Source organism: Ascaphus truei, chromosome 3, assembly GCF_040206685.1.
Source record: "Ascaphus truei isolate aAscTru1 chromosome 3, aAscTru1.hap1, whole genome shotgun sequence".
Lineage (NCBI taxonomy): Eukaryota > Metazoa > Chordata > Amphibia > Anura > Ascaphidae > Ascaphus > Ascaphus truei.
The window spans coordinates 322,162,919-322,184,620 of NC_134485.1; the positions used below are offsets into that span (position 1 = coordinate 322,162,919).

At 45.7% G+C, this 21,702-nt stretch overlaps 1 protein-coding gene across 6 annotated transcripts in view; it reads left to right on the forward strand.

The window, feature by feature from the left end:
- Positions 1 to 21,702, forward strand: part of CACNB3 (calcium voltage-gated channel auxiliary subunit beta 3) — a 199,193-nt gene that overhangs the window by 77,429 nt on the left and 100,062 nt on the right. Inside the window, exon 1 of one of the 6 annotated variants that reach the window (XM_075591221.1) lies at positions 14,829 to 15,411. The exons of the other annotated variants lie outside the window; for them this stretch is intronic. Coding sequence (XP_075447336.1) covers positions 15,367 to 15,411 — 45 coding nt within the window. The 5' untranslated portion in view covers positions 14,829 to 15,366. Of the gene's footprint in view, positions 1 to 14,828; positions 15,412 to 21,702 lie in introns of those variants that run through there. 6 annotated transcript variants of the gene reach the window in all.

The window sequence follows — 21,702 nt, forward strand, 5'->3', positions numbered from 1 at the left end:
GGGAGAGGGATTTCATGAGGGGAGATGCTGAGACAGATCTAGGAAAGAGTAGAGTGATTCTGGCAGCAGCGTTTAGGATAGATTGTAGGGGAGACAGGTGAGAGGCAGGAAGGCCGGACAGCAGGAGGTTACAGTAATCGAGACGGGAGAGAATGAGGGCCTGAGTCAGAGTTTTAGCAGTCGAGCAACAGAGGAAAGGGCGTATCTTTGTTATATTGCGGAGGAAAAAGCGACAAGTTTTAGAAATGTTTTGAATGTGAGGGGCGAATGTGAGAGAGGAGTCGAGTGTGACCCCTAGGCAGCGTGCTTGGGCTACTGGGTGAATGATTGTAGTTCCAACAGTAATGTGGAAGGAGGTAGTAGGGCCAGGTTTGGGAGGAAGTATGAGGAGCTCTGTTTTAGCCATGTTGCGTTTAAGGCGACGGAGGGCCATCCAGGATGATATAGCAGAGAGACATTCAGAAACTTTGGTTTGTACAGCAGGTGTAAGGACAGGTGTTGAAAAGTATATTTGTGTGTCGTCGGCATAGAGGTGATAATTAAACCCAAAAGATGTTATTAGGTCACCTAGAGAGAGTGTGTACAGAGAAAAGAGAAGAGGTCCCAGGACAGAGCAATGGTTGGTAGCAGCGACTGTGGGTGTGGGACAGTAGCCATAAATCTAGGCTATTGTAATGCTTCATTTAAAAAGGTGGGTTTTAAGGTTTGACATAAAGGTGGGGAGAGAAGGTGTTTCGCATGTAAGGAGTGTAAGGAGTGTGAGGGAGTTGCACAGGTAAGGGGCAATGAAGAAAAGGTTTAAGGTGAGAGAGTGTAGTGCTAGGACCTGCCAATTTGGTTATACCTTGATGTGGTATGCAAGCTTATGATGCTTTGGCCAAAGGGTTTAATTAAATAACCAAGAAAATGTTAGTATTTAGCTTTATACTTATTACCATATATGTTTTGTCAATTGGATGTAGCATTGGGCACCCCTGCCTTTTGTTGTATACATTGGCCACGCTCAGTAGCACTCCTTTTGCTATATATATAATCAATAAAGTGACTATATATAGCGTGTGGGTGTTGGGGTTTGAGCGTGCTGGGAAAGTGTGTGTGTTAAGGCAAGAGAGCGCCGTAGAGGTGAAAATGAGACAGTTATGACCAGAGCTTAGGGAACAAGCAGGGACATTAGGAGAGATCAAAGCTGGTATGTAGGGATGAGCAGAGAGCCTTGGAAGTAAGGAGGAGAACTGTGTAGGTGATCCGAAACTTGATGGGAAGCCAGGATAGGGATTTAAAGAGCAGATGAGCAGGGACTGTTCTGATAGAAACGGACATTATTTTAGCAGCAGAATTTTGGTTAGATTGCAAAGAAGAAAGTTGTGAGGCAGGGAGGCCTGTTAACAGTATGTTACAATAATCTAGACAGGAGAGGATAAGGGCATGCATTAGAGTTTTGGGCGTAGCTTGACAGAGGAATGGGCAGATCCTGGACATGTTACGGAGGAAGAAGAAACAGATTTTAGCCATGGCGTGAATGTGTATGGAGAAAGAATGGGAGAAGTCAAATGTCCACCTAGGCAACGTGCTTTGGCAACATGATAGATAGTAGTAGGCTTATTGTTCTGTGGATGGTACAGCACAATCCCAGCACAGCTGTTTCGCATTCCATCTCCGGCCTCTCTCTCTCTTAACTCCCTGGCTCTGCCTAGGGCAGCACAGCTTTGGCAGCAGCCAAAGGGTGCGTGCTGTTCGCTGCTGTTTGTACACAGCATCTGCCAACACCCCAAACTGGAAACACTACAGCTTCATGTTAAACAATTACTTCAGCACAATCTCAGCTTTGGCTGCTGTTACCTTGCTCTCCCTTATTTACCTACATTCTCTGACTTACACTTTCTCCTCTACGCCCCACACTTTCTCTTTTAAACCCTCCTTCCTAGGTTTCCATTCTTTACTGTCATCTCCCTCATTTTGCAGCCATCAACTCCATCTGCTTCTCACCTCACATCCTTCAAAAAAAAAAAAAATCCAGCAACTCCCCTTCCTACCCTCTCTTCCTCTCCTTACTATTACTCCTACTATGTAGTGACATATCCCCTAATCCCGGCCATATCCACATACCAATCCTTTCATGTCCCATACCCTACCCCAAAGTTTCATTCTCACCACTCGCTGCCAATCAGCCCAACCTCATCCTCAAGACACCTCTCCCTTCCCTTTTCCTGTGCCGTATTGAATGCACGATCTATCTGCAATAAACATATTTATTTCAAACTCTCTCAACCTCGTAGCCATTACAGAAATGTCGCTCACCCCCTCGGACACCGCCTCTCCTGGTGCACTATCCTATGGTGATCTCTCCCAGAGCTTCACCTCCAGAACAGGGAATAGACACCCTTGCAGCAGGAGAGGAGAAGAGCTTGTGATTATGCTAGATGTCTTATACCCTGTGGTCTGATTTCACACTAGTTATATTCTCTCTACTTTTTCTTTGTCATACTCTTAGATTGGTTACTTAGAGGTGCTTTGTGTGCTTAATCTGCTATGGTTGCCCCCTGCTTATCCCCATTTTTTGCCCCCCCCCCCCCTTGTTTCTCCCTCCACCCCACCCCCACCTCCCATTGTGTGATATTCTGTTTTTTGCATACTATGTTTTTTTGCAGTATGTACTTTAGACGCGTGTGTGTTGGTCACATCGCTCCATGGATTTGATTTGTGTTGACATTAAATATCATTTTTTGATTTGGCGATGACCTACTCTTGACCTACTCTTGAGATTCATTGTACTAGTCAGTGAGTGCTGGAACTATTATTACTGTTTTGTAGTTATTTAGGAGGAATTGTGTCCTTCTTTTTGTTCCTTTATTTGCACCCTGCAACCTGCGTGAGATTATCTTCTTTTTTGAGTGCTGTCTATCACTTGTTTTTTCAGGGAATAGACAGGACGCCGGAGTAGGCATACTACTTTGCCCATACTGCACATTTTACTGTCTGTCTCTTTTTTCCTCTTTTCTCTTCATGTTGCTATGATCTCTTGACCCCCTTGACCAACCTCTCAATTTCTAGACAACTTTGCTGCCTGGCTTACTCAGGTCCTCTCTTCTGACACTCCTACTACAGTATTATCCTGCAAGACTTTAACATACCTATTGACAATCCGAATGCCACTTCAGCCGTCCAATTTCTCTGCTGACTCTGCTCCTATGGTCTCTCTCAGTGGACCACCTCTCTTATGCACTGCAATGGACACTCCCCTGATCTGGGGTTCTCCCACTTCTGCTCTGTCTCTAACTCCTCTAACATGCATTTCCTTCTCTCTGATCATCACCGGCTAACATTTAGCCTCACTATATCTTCTGCACTCTCCACAACACCCACGTCCACATGTACAGAAACCTGCATGCTCTAGACCCCTCCAATTTTCAACATCTGTACAACCTCTCCTCCAACTAATCTCTCCCCTTTCCTGCAGACCTATAAAACATAACTCCTGATGAAGTCTCACTCGAGACGAAACGCGTAGAGAGAGTCCAGCTTTTATACTTTATACTTCCACACTTTTATACTTCCACTTACACTCACTGCTGTGCTGCTAGCATTTATATTAGCCATCCAGCCTTCCAGCCCGTTTTCCCCTGTGAAGCTTCTCCGGCAAAAACCTCACTGACGTCACTGAGCTCACGCGAGATCTGGATCAGTGTACTCACTGTGTAACGCCGGAACAAGGGGAAGGCGGCATCCCTCGTGGTCTCCGGTCCCTGCAAGGACACAGAGGGGCTACTACAGCAGGACATACCACGGACATTACAACAAAGTCCCTCTCACTGGGTTCCTGCGTCTGAACGGGCTGAGTTTTACTCAAAAATGCTTTACTATCAGCTATGTTTGTGAGTGTGTATTTTTAAAATCCTTCTATCCATAAATCTATTGATATACTATTTTACGCTATGAGTGCGCCTGTGTTTTTTGTGTTTTTGTAGACCTATAAAACAGTTCACTTTTATAAGCCCTAGACAAGACAGCTCCAGCCATCACACGTGACCCCTGACCATTTAAGCCACAACTATGGCACAGATCTTTACCCACTACCTTCACAAGTGCTCATGCACTGCTGAACGTTTCTGGAGGAATTCACTCTGAAGCCGATTTTCTCCACTGGAAATTCATACTCTCCTCCTATGACACTGCCCTTTCCCTTGCCAAGCAAACCTACTCTTCTTCATTCATACAAACTCTGACCTCCAATCCTCAACGACTATTTGCCAACCCCCTTCTCTGCATCTGCATCCACTTCCACCTTCAGCCACAGACCTTGCCACCTACATCACAGATAAGATTGAGTCCAGACATGACATCTCTTCATGTCAGGCTCCACACGCACCACCTACCTCACTCTGCACATCTAAATCCACCCTCAGCTAATTTTCTCATGTGACTGAGGATGAAGTCTCCATGCTCCTCATCATCTCACCCTATAACTTGCCCACTTGATTCTATTCTCTCACATCTCTTCCGCTCCCTCTCTGGTACACTAAACCCTACAATAAATCAAATCTCTCTTCTCCCCTTTGCCTTCAAGCTACTTGAGCGGCTTGTATACAACTGTTTGACTCACTTTCAAACTCCATGCCTGACTATTTGCAATCTGGTTTCTGTCCTCTACACTCCACCGAGACAACACTAATAAAAGTGGCCAATTACCGACTTACAGGTAAGTCTAAGGGTCACGTCTCCCTACTAATTCTCCTGGATCTTTCTGCTGCCTTCGACACTGAGCACTTCCTTCTCCTCTCTCTACTCCATTGGCCTCCCTGATGCAGCCCTCTCCTGGTTTATGTTGTACCTATCCAATTGCTCTTTCAGTGTTTCCCTCTCTGGTGTCTCCTTGTCACTCACTCTTTTCTGTTGGGGTGCACAAGGCTCTGTCCTTGGCCTGCTATTCTCACTCAACACCTTTTTTTGGTGAACTAATACAATCTTTTGGCTTTTGTTATCATCTCTATGCTGATGATTCCCAATTTGACCTGTCCTCGCGACCTTGCCCCCTCTCTTTTGTTCCGTGTCACCAACTGTCTCTCCGCAATCTCCTCCTCCTGGATGTCCCACTGTTACCTGAAGCTTAACATTTCCAAAATAGAACTAATTCTCTTTCCTCCTTCCACTGCCAAACCTATAGCCAAACTCTCCATCACTCTCAATAATACAACAATCTCATCCACACCCGGAGCCCTCTTCATAGGGCTCATCTATCACTCTGCCCCCTCCTTCATCTTCACTCCATCACTTAGTCCTGCCATCTCCACCTCCGAAATATCGCTAGGATATGCCCTTTTCTCACTCCTCTCACTCATTACGCAACTAAAATCCTAACTCACTCACTCATCCTGTCCCGCCTGGACTACTGCAACATTCTCCTAGCTAGGATTCCCCTTGTTCGCCTGTCCGAACTCCAATTCATCCAAAAATGATGATGCCAGACTCACCAACTGTACCTCACTTACCTTTCAAGCCCAAAGGGTTGAGCTGTTCCTGCAGGCAGAAGGCAGCCACTTGAATTCACTGTTATATTGCTCTGTGCCTGAGCTGCTGCTGCTGGCAGAAGCTTGCAACATCCCTGTCGCTTCGCCTCCACTTCCCATCCAGTGTTACCGCTTCCCCATGATGGACATGTGCTGCAGATGTTGAAATAGGAAGGAAGAAAGGAATGCACCTACTTCTGAAAGGTCATCAAAGGAGCATCCTGAAATAGACATTCATGTCAGCAACGCTGAACCACACATTTTCTCCTGGACAGAAAATAGATGCATCTACATTCATATTTGCCGGAAGACAGTATTAAACAAAGGAGGAGTCTTCAGCATCCTATCGCCATTCCTCAACATTTGCATATCCAGGGGAGGGTCTTATAAGGGACTTTAAGCATCTTATGGACAATACATCTCATGAACTGTGTGTTACTTGAGTGCCAGGTATCCCTGTTTTCTTTTTATACCTGTTGTATGTAAGTTGATGAGATACTTACCCCACGAGACACCTTGGCAGCGTCTAACCTTTTGTTATCACAATTAGGTATCACTATTATTGTATTTATTTATTAATGAGTAGTAGCACTGTTTAATTTAATTTTTTCACTAGTGTAGCACTCACCCACATTTTTAGGTTAAGCGCTGTATAGTTTAGGGTGTTTTTTTCAATTAGTATCTACGCTAACACCCCCTAACATCCTCACCCCCAACCTTAATGGGATCAGCTGTGTGGCTTGACTATACTCCACCCTGAAGCGTACTCCGTCCCACAATGAGCAGCCATTTTACATTTTGTTCCAACATTGACCCTTATTCCCTCTAGATTGTACATTTTCCCAAGCAGGGCCCTCATTACCATCCGTATCTGTTTGTGCATGTTTGTCCTTACTTGTAGGTCATTCTGTTTATGTAATATACCTAACTTTGTACCTCCATTGTACCGCGCTGCGGAATATGTTGGTGCTTTGCAAATAAATGATAATAATAATCGTAATGTTAACGCAATATCAGGAGCTCCATTTCAGACATTAAGTCGAAGGCAGTAAAGCACCATCCATGAGGATATAGCCAGGAGACAATCAGAGACATAGGACTGGATTGCAGGTGTAAGGTTAGGGGTAGACAGATATATATGTGATCATTGGCATAGAGATGATACCTAAAGCCAAAAGAGTTGAAGAGGTCACCAATGGATAGTGTTTAAAAAGAGAAAAGGAGAGGTCCCAGAACAGAGCCTTGAGATACACAAACAGACAGATCAACAGGAGACAAAGATATGTTAGCAACAGAGACAGAAAATTTGTGATGGGAGAGGTATGATGAGAACTAGGATAGAGATTTGTTGCGGATACCAAGGGAGTGGTATGAAGTAGAAGAGGGTGATCGACGGTATAAAAAGCAGCAGAGAGATCGAGAATTATTAGTAGGAAAAAAGGACCTTGGTATTTTGCTTCATGGACGTCATTGGCTACTTTAGTGAGGACAGTCTCCGTTAAGTGAACTGTGCGAAAGCCAGATTGTAAAGGTTGCAGGGGAGCATGGGAATTAGGAAAGTTGATCATACGGGAGAACATGAGACGTTCTAGCAGTTTGGAGGCAATAAGCAGGAGGGATACAGGCCAGTAGTTAGTAAGGGTCTAGGGTGTTTTTCAGAATAGGTGTGACCACTGCATGCTTAAAGGATGAAGGTAAAGTGCCAGAGGACAGGGAGGAGTTGAAGATATTGTTGAAAGTGGGGACTATGACAGGCGCAAGAGTTCTGATAATGTGTGAGGGAATTAATTTGAGAGGGCATGTGGTAGAGCGAGAAGAGAAACTTCTAACTCTGTAACAGGAGAAAAGTAGTCAAGAGTGGAAGAAGGAGGTATAGGTAGAAGCAGAGAGGAGGGGGGAGGTACAGAAAGAATATCATTGTGGATAGCATCCATCCTGCCTTTAAAGTAGTCAGCAAAGGCTTGAGGAGAGGTGAAGGAAGGGAAGTGTGAGGAGAACGTCGGAGGATGGAGTCAAATACAGAGAAAAGATGTCTTACATTGGATTTGTGACTGTTAATGAATAAGGAGAAGTAGTGTTTTTGGCCTTAGAGATAGCAGAGTTAAAACAGGAAAGGAGAAATGTATAGTGTAGAAAATAAACAAACAGTGTAGGAAGGTTGGAGCACAACTGAATACAGGGTTGGAAAAAACAATCTGCGAGAGAGTGTGTGTCCCATAAAAAGTTTTAATGGATCAAACCATAACCATACAGTGAGCCCACGGGCCCCCACCAACGCGTTTCGAGCAACGCTCTTTATCAAGGTGCACCTTGATAAAGAGCGTTGCTCGAAACGCGTTGGTGGGGGCCCGTGGGCTCACTGTATGGTTATGGTTTGATCCATTAAAACTTTTTATGGGACACACACTCTCTCGCAGATTGTTTTTTCCAACCCTGTATTCAGTTGTGCTCCAACCTTCCTACACTGTTTGCTGTCACCCTTGGAAGACCGGATGCACCTACCAGAGGAGGTATACCATGAAGACCATCCAGTCGTGAGTAACATTACTCTTACACCTTTACACCTTTTATTGTTCACAGCGATATATCTGACTGGACACTAGCTAGTGGGAGTTGTTACTTATACTAGTGGAACTCCATCCAGGCCATCGTGTTATAGTGGATATAGGTGTATATTCAACAGGAGTTTTGGTTTGGTTTAATGCTCCTGGTACCCCTAGGATCTCTACAGATGGAATTATTCTGTTAAAGGACTTTATTGTCGTTTTGATCTATGTTTTTGAGCACCATACAGCATTTTTTACGTTATATAGTGTAGAAAATAAGCATGAATGTGACATTTCCTCCATAGGTGTTCAGTTGAGCGAGTGCAAGTGTCAAGGAAGCGTGTTTGTGAATTTAGCCAATGACATGGGTTAGAGGTAGGAGAAGGGGCATATAGATCAAGTGAAGAGGAGAAGATAGAGTTGTAAGATTTGAAAAGGTTGTCAGGTTCATAGGAAGAAGAGAGGTTAGAGTTTAGGGTAGATGGCAGAGCAGACAGGTCAATGGAGTGAAGGTCTCAAATATAGCGAGGATAATATGTAGGAGGAGGGTGATGACAATGAGGGGTGGTGAGTGATAGGTGATGCTCAGAGAGTAGAAGGTGGGATATAGAGAAATCAGAAAGAGAAAAGTTTCTAGTAACGATCAGGTTTAAATAGTGACCATCCTTGTGAGTCTGGAATCAGTCCATTGGTGGAGGCCAAAGGAGGAGGTTGGAGACAGAAGATGAGATGTCCTGGATACTGAGGGATCATCAATATGACAGTTAAATAAAAAGAAGGAAAACTAGAATTCAAAGTCTGAGAAGAATGTGGAGGTAGAGGATGTAAAGGTTGGCGGTCGGTAGATGACTGCCACATGTAGTGGGAGAGGGCAGAAAAGCTGGATTGTGTTAACCTCAAAGGAAGAAAATTAAACAGATGGATGCATAGGACAGCGCTGATATCAACAGCGGGAGGAGAGGAGGAAACCTGGTGTGAGTGTGAGAGAAAGAGAGAACACCACATGAGACAGAAGCCTCAAAAGCAGTCATGTTGTGAGAGACAGGTTTCTGTTAGAGCAAAGATCTAAAGAGTGTGCAAGCAGAAGAGATTGTGTACAACCAGAGCCTTGAGAGTCAGAGACCAGACATTTCAGAGGGCAAAGGAGAAGGGAAGAGAGAAGGAAGAGAGGTAAAGGAGGTATAGGAGGCAGGAGACGTGGGCGAGACAGGTGTGTATATGGTCAGGTCCAGGATGAAGAGAGATATCCCCAGCAGCAAGGAGTAGTGAGAGAGAAAAAAGGTGAGAAGAGAATTTGTGGGGTGCTTTTTACTGAGGGAGGCAGAAGAGGCTGGGATAGGGGTATGTAAATAGTGGTGCAGTGTATGGGCACAGGCAAAGATGGAGGGAAGGGGAGATAAAGAAATGTGGATACAAAGAAGAGTGGGGAAGGTGGAGAGAATAAGAAAGTTTACAAAGGGGTGGGGAAACTGCAAACAGAAAAAGCAATAGGGAGTGCACATTGGGATGCAGATTGTAGGCAGATACAAAGGTAAGAGAAGCAAGTCTCTTACCCAACTTTACCAATAAACAATAGAAGGTGATACCCGCTCAACCTCAGTAGGTGCACTAGAGGAACGATTAAGACTAGGAAGAATCCAAGTCAAAGGGTTTCTCTACAGCTGTGGGGAAAAGCTAGGGCAGCCCTCAATTATATGCACTCAGTTACATATTTATGTGTATCGAATTCACTGAATGTGAATCCATCTCCTGGGATGGAGCCAGTGGCGGATTAAAAAAATTGCCACCCATATGCATTCACCTTGGTGCTGCCTTCTCCTGCAGCACCACCCTTCTACTTCAGCGTTGCGGTGTCACATTGCCATGGCAATGCGATGTCGTGACGTTGCAGCATCATTTGACGCTGTGAGGCTGAAGAAAGAGGGCGGCACAAAGTAGAAGGTAAGAACTTGGGGAAGAAAGATGGGCCTCTGTATATGGGGGGGGGGGGAGGGGAGAAGGGAAATTTGCCGCCCCAAAATGTTACCTTCCTAGACCCGGCCTTTTGGGCCTAATGGGAAATCTGCCACTGGATGGAGCTCAGATAAAGGACGCAAAAGAACTGGATGGCCGTGTGTGAGGATTCGCCATCCTGGCGGTCGCAGACTGTCTCCTCACCCCAACAAGCCTTCCGTGACGGACACTCAGGATGCGCGGTTTCGTGGTCCCAGTACGCACGCGCGGACCTTGCGCGTTCTGATCCCCCGCCCGCGGATTCGGATCCCGACTTCCTCTCTGACGCACGACGGGTGCGTTCGGCCAGCCTCCCTGCTGACGCGTGATTCAAGCCCCGCCCCCGCTCTGGTGAAGGTCAGGATCACCATGGGAATGACGCGTGTTCTCGGCTCCGCCCCCTGACCTCCGTGACACGCATGGGTCGGCGCGCGATTGGTCCCGCCCCCTCTTGCCCTAAGAATCGGCGTGGGAGTGACGCACGCTCCAAGCTCCGCCCGCTGGCCTCCGTGACGCGCGCGGGACGGCGCGCGAGCTGTTCAGCAGTCATCCCCGATTAGGCTGCATCATAGGGCACACCTGTGTGCACCAGCAGCCAACCGGCACTTACTTCCTGGTTCCCGCCCTGGCTGGCTATTGGAGGCTCCTCCTACTGTATATATACCTTCAGTCTGCTCTCTATCCTTGCTGAGCATAGTCAGTGTGACGCCGTGCCTTGCTGCATTCTTGTTCCTTGCCTTGCCTGTCTATTAACCTCTTGTTGTTCCTTGCCTTGCCTGTCTATTAACCTCTTGTTGCATGAACCCTGCTAGTACCTTGAACTCCGCTTCTCTCCACTCCTGATCCGGCTTGTACGATGATTCTCCCGTCTCCAGTCCTGACCTTGGCTAAGAACTCCAACGATCCGACATTCTCCTATCCTGAACCTGGCTCCGTACCCCGACTATCCGATACTCTTCAATCCTGAACTTGGCTACGCACTCTGACGATCCGCAACTCTCCGCTCCTGAACCTGGCAAGTACTTTAACCATTCTCCAATCTGTAATCCTGACCTGGCTTGAACGACTACTCTACATCCTAGGCGCGCCCGCGGGGCTGTGGGTCGGCGTTAACCAATTCCCTACCTCAGCACCGCGGTCGCGCTTCGTTTGTGGTGAGCTACGCGTTACAGTATGCTCAGCCACACAAACTTCGACCCCGCTGAGGTAGGAAGAGTCCTGCACACACACGCAAGCTACCTAACTACCTTAGAGGAAAAGATTGTGGGTAGCGAGCAAACCATGCTCTCCCTTCAGGAGGATTTTCGCACCCTTTCTCGTGCTTTACAGGAACCGCATTCCCCTCTTTTGCCTGCTGTTCCTGATACTCTCACTACTCCAGCTTTGCCTTTCTCTCAAGAACCTCACTTACCTACCCCCAACCGTTATGGGGGTGACCCTCATGAATGTCGGGGGGTTTTGAATCAATGCTTTATACAATTTGAAATGAATCCTTCACACTTTACTGCACCCCGCGCCAAGGTGGCGTACAGTTTTTTCTCTCCTTGTAGATGACGCTCTTGCCTGGGCATTTCCCATCTAGGAGCGAAGATCCGACCTCACACAGGATATCGGAGCCTTTGCCCGGGAAATCCGGAAAGTGTTTGATACACCCGGTCATAGGGTATGTGCTTCCTCTGCATTTGTTCATGTTTCCCAACGCAGTCGTTCAGTAACCAAATACGCTCTTGAGTTTAGAACTATAGCTGCCGAGACCGACTGGAACGACGTAGCCCTGGCCGCAGCTTTTGGGCAAGGTTTATCGGAAACCTTGAAGGATGAATTGGCAGCCTACGATCGTCCCACCAATTTGGAGGAGCTCATTGCTGTCTGTAGCAAGGTGGATCGTCGCCTCCTGGGGAGACGTTCAGGGAAGGTTCACCATCGTACCATCCCAGCCCGGATCAGTCCTGGTCAGGTGAGCTCCACTGAGGTTTCTACCCCAGATACGTCCGAATCTATGCAATTAGGGGGTACTAGTTTTTCCAAATTGGAGAAATTACGACGCAAAAATGCTGGCCTATGTCTTTACTGCGGTGTTTCTGTACATTTTGCCTATTTTTGTCCCCAAAATTCGGTAAACGCAAAGTTCCCATAAGTCCTGTGGGAGTCTCATTGGGAACGCTTTTTCTCTCCCCTATTTCTACTGACAACCCGTCTTGCATTCTTGTCCCCATTACACTCTTTGCGGAGGGCTTTCAAGTATCTACACTTGCTTTCATCGATTCAGGTGCCGGAGGGAACTTCATAGATCAAACTTTTGCAGAACGCCATCTGGTTCCTACCAGGCACAGAAAGAAGCCCATCGCTCTTGAAGCCATAGACGGAAGACCTCTGCAACCGGCATTCATATCCCTGGAGACAGAGGTGCTTCAACTCAAGGTGCAAGACACACACCTGGAAAATATCCAATTCAATGTTATCCATACTCCTTCCATCAGCGTGATCCTCGGGCTACCCTGGCTGCAAATTCCCAACCCTCAGGTTGATTGCTCAACAAGGAACCCATCCAATGGAGTGCCGTTTGCCATAAGAACTGCATTCTGGAAGCAAGTAGCATCGGGGGTACAACGTGTCCGAGGAAAAGGAGAAGCAGAAGGTACAATTGCCAGATGAGTACACTGAGTTTTGGGACGTCTTCGATAAGGTCAGATCGGAGGTTCTTCCCCCTCACCGCCCGTTCGATTGTCCCATCGATCTGCTTCCAGTCTCTACACCCTCCAGAGGGACTTCCTATCCGTTGTCTATGCCTGAGACTAAGGCAATGAAAGAGTATATTGCGGAGAACTTACAGAAAGGGGTTTATTTGTAAATCCACCTCTCCTGCGGGAGCAGGGTTTTTCTTTGTGAAGAAGAAGGACGGGACCTTACGCCCTTGCATAGACTACCGGTCCCTTAACAAGATCACCATAAAAAACGCTATCCCTTGCCCCTCATTAATGAACTGTTTGATCGATTACAAGGAGCTAGTATCTTTTCGAAGTTGGATTTACGAGGTGTCTATAATCTGGTCAGGATCCGTCAGGGTGATGAATGGAAGACGGCTTTCAACACAAGAGATGGACATTATGAGTACTTGGTCATGCCTTTTGATCTGTGCAATGCCCTAGCCGTGTTTCAGGATTTCATAAATGAAGTTTTCAGAGATCTCCTCAACTCTTTTGTAATCGTTTGTCTTGATGACATTCTAATTTTCTCCAAATCCAGACAGGAACACATCTCTCATATGAAACATGTGCTCCTTCGCTTACGCCAGAACAAACTTTTTGCTAAGCTGGAGAAGTGTCATTTTCATCAAACATCCACCACTTTTCTAAGCTACATCATTTCTGATGCCGGCCTCACCATGGATCCCGCCAAGGTCAAAGCTGTCCTAGTTTGGCCACAACCTACCACCCTGAAGGCTATACAACACTTCCTTGGATTCTCAAACTATTACCGTAGGTTTATCCAAAAATGTTCTTCTCTAGTGGCTCCACTACGGAATTAACCAAGAAGGGAGCGGACCCTGCTTCTTGGTCCGTTGCTGCTCTCCAGTCTTTCGAAGGGCCTAACTACGATCGTCCCAGTAACTGAGTGCATATAATTGGGGCCTGCCCTGCCTTTTCCCAACAGCTGTTTGAGGATCCCTTCGGCTCGGCTTCTTCCTAGTCTAACTTTGCCAAAACTAAGATAAAATATAAGAGAATAAATCAATTAAATGCAAAATATGTCATGTACAAAGAGTCATCGTGATTATATGTATCTACTAGAATCACCTATTAGGTTCTGTAGTTATTTATTCTTTAATATACCTGAACCCGGTAGAAGGAGAGCTCCTTTTACAGCCGAAGAACCCTCGTCTCACTACCAAGAAGCCTGTGGTTCTAGAAAAACTTCCCCCATTTTCTCCAGCCATATTTGGAAAATAAAAATGGCTGTCAGCAGAGCTGTGAGCCACTGTCATTGAGCCAAGGAATCGAGGGAACTTCATTATGACATTCCCATTGTTGATTGGCTTCCATACAGTGACGTTGCTAGCGGCCATGTTTTTCTCTAGAATTGGGTGCAGCGAACACAATGACATATTACCTGAGCTAAGGATCTTGATATAGCTCTGTAAGTCCCCTTTGCCACCAAGTAAATAAAAGGGGGGGGGGGGGGGGGGAAATGGTACGGTATCCTTTATTACGCCAACAATATAGTTTACAATATGAAAGCTTTTGTAAGGTTCAAAAGCTAGTATCTAATGAAGCTTATACCAGGAGGAAATGAGCTGCTGAATACCCTGAAAAGAACCATGTGACAGTAAATAGTTTGTTGGTCCTGTAAAATATATAATACAACCTATTTATTTTCCACAGTGCTAAGAACAGCACAAGAAACCCTCCCCTGGTCAGGTAACTTTTTAAAGTCCAATATTGCTACTTTAAAGGGGGTACTCATTAAACGGCTATAGGGCCGACCTTGCTTCAGTGGGAGTTTCCATGCGATAGCGCTCTGATCGGCACCATTGCAGTTAAACGAATACAATTATTATTTTTTATTATTATTATTATCAAAATGACATGAGTAACCCCCTACGTGTTTAGTGAATTGCCTGCATATGTTGGCGTTAAGCTTTGCCGAAGCCCTTCAGACTTTACACAAAACACTACCACTCTTAACCCTGTCACTGCCAGAGGTGGCTTTGCTGGCTCTAGCAGCGAACGCGTTTAGTACCAGAGCTGCTGGTATGCCTTCAGCCACGAGCTGCACTCACAATTAGATCGTAAGCTCTTTGGGGAGGAGACTGCTGGCACATGTAATTTCCAAGCATGTACATTGTGCATTCACAAGTAACACCACCTGAGATTAGCTAACTATTATTATAAAATGATGCTCTGAATCCGATCGCCTTGCCGTTATCTTTCTGTGTGTTTCTGTATCTTCAGCAGTATCCGTGGGCAGGTGCTTAACTCCTGCCTGCATCAGCCTCCCAGCTGTAAAGCCTCATGCTCAAGGGATGTGCTTCTGCCAATCAGAGGAGCCATCCCTCCGTGTGTGACGGGGAAGGGATGGTGGGTGGGTGCTATTGTTCCCTTGCCTGATTGTTAGGCAAAGAGAAACAGCCTGGCTTCCTTATTCCAGCATCTAGGGTGGGACCAAAACCAAGCAATTTTTATCAGTTCTCACTTCCTCTTTTTCTCCCTCATCCCCATCTATCAGATCCCTCTTTTCTATAGGCCAGAGGGCCAGTGAGCATCTCCTCCTTGGATCTAAATTCTGCAATTGCCTTCCCTTTTATCCTATATATTGGAATCCTTATGTACGACGACCTGTATCTCCATGGATTCGAAGACTCAGAGGTGGTAAGTGCGGGAATTACGCAGGAAGAATCTTCAATGTTTGTTTTTTATGTATATATATATATATATATATATATATATATATATATATATATATATATATATATATATATATATATACACATACACACACACACACTTCTTTACAGTGGAGGGATTTTGCCACTTTTTTTACCCACCATAACTTAACTAATATGTAAAATGTAAATATAATATATATATATATATTTACATTTGTAGCTTTTCTTCCCCTTGCAATTTATATTTGACATCTAGAATATAGATTTGCATTTGGTGTCTTTGCTGTTACTTTGTGGTTCATTATTTTCTCGGTACGAAGTAGCAGAAAAAATAACATTATTTTGCAGGTTCGGGTTAGGCTGCTGATTTAACCCTTTTTCTGCTGGGGAATCGCCAGTGGTTGCAATGAAATGTCCACTATCAGGGAAGGCATTCATAATAATATCTTGTGAAGCAACCACTTGGCATGAACAACATATGCAAGGGTTTTGGTATTCTGCTCATATGATGTACAAAAAAAGGAGAGAAATATAAACAGGGTTTTATAATTGAATCAGCTTGCCCAGAATTCAAAATTGTCACACGTTTAACATGATCGGAAAATACAACAACTCTGCATTGAAGTGTTCTTAAACATTTTCAAAAATGCCTTCTGTAACAGTGTTAATAAAAATTAGATATTGTTTAGCAACTTTTGGATAATAATATTTTTATATAAAAGAATGTCTGGCTGCATATTATTTCCATTCGATAACCAGTATGAGGTTGCTCTCCCAACCTCCCCCCCCCCCCCCCCGCTGTTTTTTTGCATGAGCCACTGCACAATGATGACTTATACAGTAACACTATGCATATGTACACACTCATGCATACACCTAATGAGAACAAGCAAGTACAGTAACATACTACAATTTGTGGCTTGGGAGAGCAAGTGTAGAAAAGTATTCATCTTCATGAGCAGGAAACAAGACTTTGTTACACCCAAGCCCCATCTCTGCCTCAAGGACTTGCAATGCATTTCTTCACTTTTATAGATCCCTCAGCTGCCAAACTGGACTTTGCAAAGTAATACATTGCAGGCCTACAGGGGTTAATAATCCCCAAGGTGTATATGATTGGTTTATGACCACACTGTCATCTACTCACTTTCAGAAATAAAGGGTCCAGTAGAGAACACATTATACACCTAATTGATAAATCGGAAGAATGGTTCATTGTTCTTATGATACACATGATGGGGATATTGTGAATATTTTTAGACGGGCAGATTTTTATTATGCACAGCAGGTTGCTAACCAGCTGTGTCAATGCAGTGGACACTTGTACATGTGGAAGCTACAGGGTGGGTTTGAAAAAACAAGCAAATTGCAATATGATTAGGCACAGATAATTGCAGTACTATAAAGGTACAGATGTGGCAGGCTTCATGGTTTGAGATGTGTTGTGATATGCTGAACCAACTCTTCCATTCTATCTTATAGAACCTGTGGTTTTCTGAGTATGGTGTGCTATCCAGGGGAATAATGTCACACTACATCTGTATCTCCACCTCCCACACTTCCAGTGCCCTCTCGCTTTCTGTTTTGCACTTGACTCCTCTTCATTAATCCATTCCCTGCCAGAAGGCCTGCAATGCATTGTGTCGCAGGCCCGCTGGCAGCAAATGGGGTTAAACCTTGTTTCCTCCCCTGCTTTTACTGACTCAATGCCAATGTCAGTGGGGAGCTGTGTTGAACCTCCCTAAGAAGACAAATTCATACTATGGACTGCCAGTTGAACAGCCCTGTGTTGATAATACAGTGTGTGGCAAAGAATAATTCACACCCATCTTTACTGAAACAGTCTCTTTCCCATGAAGCTGCTGACACAGAAGACGCAGTCTCCTTTGCTCTAGATTTATATACCATTTGATAGGAGAGGCTAACTGTGGCAGGACGGCCTGTAGGCGAGATCAGACAATAGTCCACACGTGCAGTTTCAGGGTAAACCAAATGTTGAGTGGTTTTATTTCTCTACAACACAAATAAACATTTGGACTCACTGTCCCTTTAAGGCAAAACAAAACTCATATATAGAACGTCTACTCCCCATAGGGAGATCTTGCTAAACATTCCAGGCCCTATCGAATCGGGCTGGCTGGCTTTGTCCAGTTCCCAACCCCTAAAAATATACCACAATAGTTATGGAACAATATTAAAGTCCTTACTATTTTTTTGTTTGGGAATCTCTGTCCCTAGAGAGAGTTTAGGAAATCCTTCTGGATAGGAGCTTGCACAGGACAGATCTGTAGTCTGAGTCTAAGGTCCCGCTGCACGCGCCTGCATGCACGCCTGGCATCCTGCCGGCGTGTGCACAGCACAAAACCATGATCTGCGGTCTGTAGGCAGCTTTACAGGGAGCTTCGCAGCGATCGAAGGTGTTGGGGGACGTGGCCTAATTGGGGCGGGTGGGCACGGCCATGAATTTGATTGGCTGCCATTGGTTCGAGGAGTGTGTGTGTTGCATCTTATCCAAGCCAGCTTTGATATCGGACACAGAAAATATGGAAATACCCAACAAGAGTCCGTGCTATAAGTTTGTCAGAGCCACAGGATCCCACCAGTAAACCCATTCAGTGTCAGAGAGCGATTGTGGCATCATTGCAAAGCACTGGCATTGAATGGGTCACTTATTATTTTTTTGTTAACTAAAAGTATGCGGAATAATCCCAATTGGAAATGAGTGGGACTCAGTTGACCTCTTAATGCTTTGCAATGCGTGGCTGGCCTTTCGGACAGTGACATGGTTAAAGTCTAAGAAGATATATATATATATATATATATATATATATATATATATATATATATATATTTTAAATAATTTCCCCCCCTCTCTCAATCTCCATCTCCCCCTTCTTCAACCCCCCATCTCCTCACCCCATATACATACGCACACTTATTTAAAAAATATATTTTACCCTATAACCCATATAACTTCATAAAACTACATCTCCCAGCACCCTCTGCGGTCTGATACTACAGTACTCTCTCTGCCTCTGATTGGCTCCCGGTGCACCATGTGATGCGTCGCCGCATCCAGGTGTATCCCCTGCCGGCTGACGCGTCACAGTATGAAGTGAGCCAGGAAGCGAGGTGACACCGGGGACCGCTACAGAGGAGGTAAGGGGTTGGTGTGAGGTGCACACGATACCGCGCGTGCCGCCATCACCAGCAGGGACCTACCATGAGTCAGCCCCCGACTACAAGCAGTAGCCTCCTTATCAAGCTGGTTGTCTGCTTACTTCCTGATTGCCCAAGTATTCTTACTGGGTTAACCTTCTGAGTGCTGGATGAAGGACTCAGATGTATGTTTTCCAGGCATAATTATCAGTACCTGACTTCACCCTGTCACACTAACTTAAATCTCAGATCTTAGATCTTCTATCAAAAACCTTTGTGTGACAGAAGAGGCTGCATGGCAGCCACATATTAAAGGTTAAGAGCGCCTGCTGCCTATGACCGTCAGATGGCTATCCCTCTGTAAGGGTTAAATTCCATAATCCTGTTTTAATGATAAAGACATTACTCGTGTTAAACTGTATTTGGTATGTTGGGGGTATTATCACTGTGTGCATAAGTGGAATACATCAACTTGTCCGGAGCATTGTTGGGTTTGGGAGGAGGTCGGCGCTGTTGTGATTGGCCGGCTTCAAATTTCCCACCACTTTGGATCCTCCCCTTTGGGCCATGCTTAGGACCATAGCTCCACCCCTGCCTGTGATTGGTCTATCACGACCGCCCAGCTCCCTCGAGATCGGTTGATGAGTTAAAGGGATGCTCCTGATTTGGCTGAGCGATGCTCACCATGTTTTTGTATGGGAACCGGGACCTATACAGGGGCTAGCCCCAGTGAGACTTCCAGAGAATCTCAGGGTGAGTCTCGATGTCTGGAAACCCCAATGGACTACTCTCAGAGACTGTTGAGAGGTCTCAGGTTACCTGGGACTTCATGGACTATTTTGAGACAACACGCTGCAGCTGTTGGAGATCATCACTCCAGCATTCTTTTGTTCCGGAGATCTGGACTGCCTGTGAGCCCAGGATAAGCTAGCTTCAGCGACGTCTTGCATCCATACAGATGGTAGTGGTATGTTTTTCCCCTTTAATTTTATTGGTTGCATTTTTGTGTTACTGTTACCCTTTCTAGTAAACTTAGTTTATTAACCTTTGTGTCCTGCCTAGTGTGTACCTGGGATTCCCGAGACTGTGGCATCTTCATGCATTCCATGACAGACGTTTACTGGTAGCAGAGTGGTGGGATCGCCAGGCTCCGTGCTGGAATTCTTGCAGTTCTTCCAGCACTGAGGTCACGGTAACATAACCACTTCAGCAATCAATCCCCTTTTTGAGTTAGCCAGTGAGGTAGTGACCTAAGCTTGATGGCTGGGCCCTATAGAGGGTGGACCAAAAACGAGCAGGTTGATCAGTGCCTAGATACCTGGCTACCGTACGAGGGATTATCCAAGGTGGTCCTCCTTAAAACGCTCCTGAGGACAATGAGACCTGGGTGCAGTCCCTCCCCCCCCCATCCACCCACCCCCCCCCCCATCCCCCCATCCCCCCATGTACCATTACGAGAGGTGATCTGGTCCCCAAGCTTTGATAGTGAGACCAGTGATGGGTCAGTACCATGGACCCCTCGTACCCTCTGTACTCTTTAGTATACTGTAGTACCAGAGTTGGCAAATATACTTGGTTTCAAATGCAGTCATCACAGATTCGTAGGCATCCATGACCCACAGATTGATCACCCTTGGCATATGCTCAGTCGCCCTCTGCCATCCACAGTGACCAACCTGGAAGTTGCCCCGAGGGCAGTTATTTTTAAGACTTGCGATCCTTTAAAGAAAAACTCAAGGCTTGTTTTTGATAATGAAGAATATGGTGTTGATCTCTCTCCTTTATCAAAACAAAATAAAAAACATCTTTTACTAACAAGTCTGATTCTGCACCTTTTATCTATGAAAGGGTGAGTTTGCATGAAGTATTAGACTCAGTTCTGCAGTCGTGCTTCTCATTTAACATCCGCAACATTAACCCCTTTGCTACAAGACGTGCCACAAATTGTATTGAGTCCCTCCGTGCAAGGCTGTTTGATAGGTGTGGTGCCCTCATATACCTGCTGTGTCCATACAGGGGCAGACCGCGCGGACGCGTCCGCACGCTGAGCGATCAGGCTGCCTAAAGGCAGTGATCGTGTCCATACAGCGTGCGCGCGGGGGAGGGGGCACGCGATGCGTGTGAAATCAGTCAAAACTGATGTCTCACGCGATAGGGCGGTCACGTGAGCGGTTCGCCCAATGAGGGCGAACCAGCTCCGTGACGTCACTGGCCCGCCCAATAGACTAAGGCCAGGGAAAGCACTTGCTTTCCCTCAGCCTCCGCGCGCCTCCGCACAGCTGCAGTGTCTATGGACGGAGCCTAACCCACAGGCCTGTCTCATTCTGAGTGACTTTAATTAGTATCAGCCTCATTCATTCCCGGCACCCACGGTCTCCCAGACTGCTGTGACCTCCCCCACATGTTGAAGTCAGCATTATTCCATCAAAATGTCAATATTTTGGTACTAAATCTTTAAATGTCACTCATTTGCATCCATAAGCAGCTACGTACACAACCTCTGAACAATACTGTAGCAATTGGCTCTCTTGATGTTGATAGTTTGATATTTTATTTTAATACACAAGATTAAAAATAATTGCGAAATTCACGATTTTCACAGGTGTAAAAGGTCACTGAAAACAGTCCCAATACAGATGTTACTAATCATTCAAAATATGTGCATGAAGGGCGCCTGGAGCTCTGCTTAGTGTGGTTGTGCCGACAGAACCTCTGTTGATTGCGTTATGGGATAGTAATTAGGGAACGTTTATATACATACTAAAGCTATTACACTGTGAATGGGATTTTCTTACTACAGTACATAGACCTAGCACAGGGGTGGCCAACTCTAGTCCTCAAGGGCCACCAACAGTTCAGGTTTTAAGGATATCCCTGCTTCAGCAGAGGTGGCTGAGTCAATGACTGAGCCACTGATTGAGCCACAAATGCTGAAGCAGGGATATCCTTACAACATGACCTGTTGGTGGTCCTTGAGGACTGGAGATGGCCGCCCCTGACCTGGCAAATGGGACAAGAAATACGCTTTACTTCCCCATCTGCACAGAGAGGGGGAAAAAAAGCAATGAGCCCTTCTTAGAATTGTATTTGGATCATGCAGCCCGGTGACATGCCA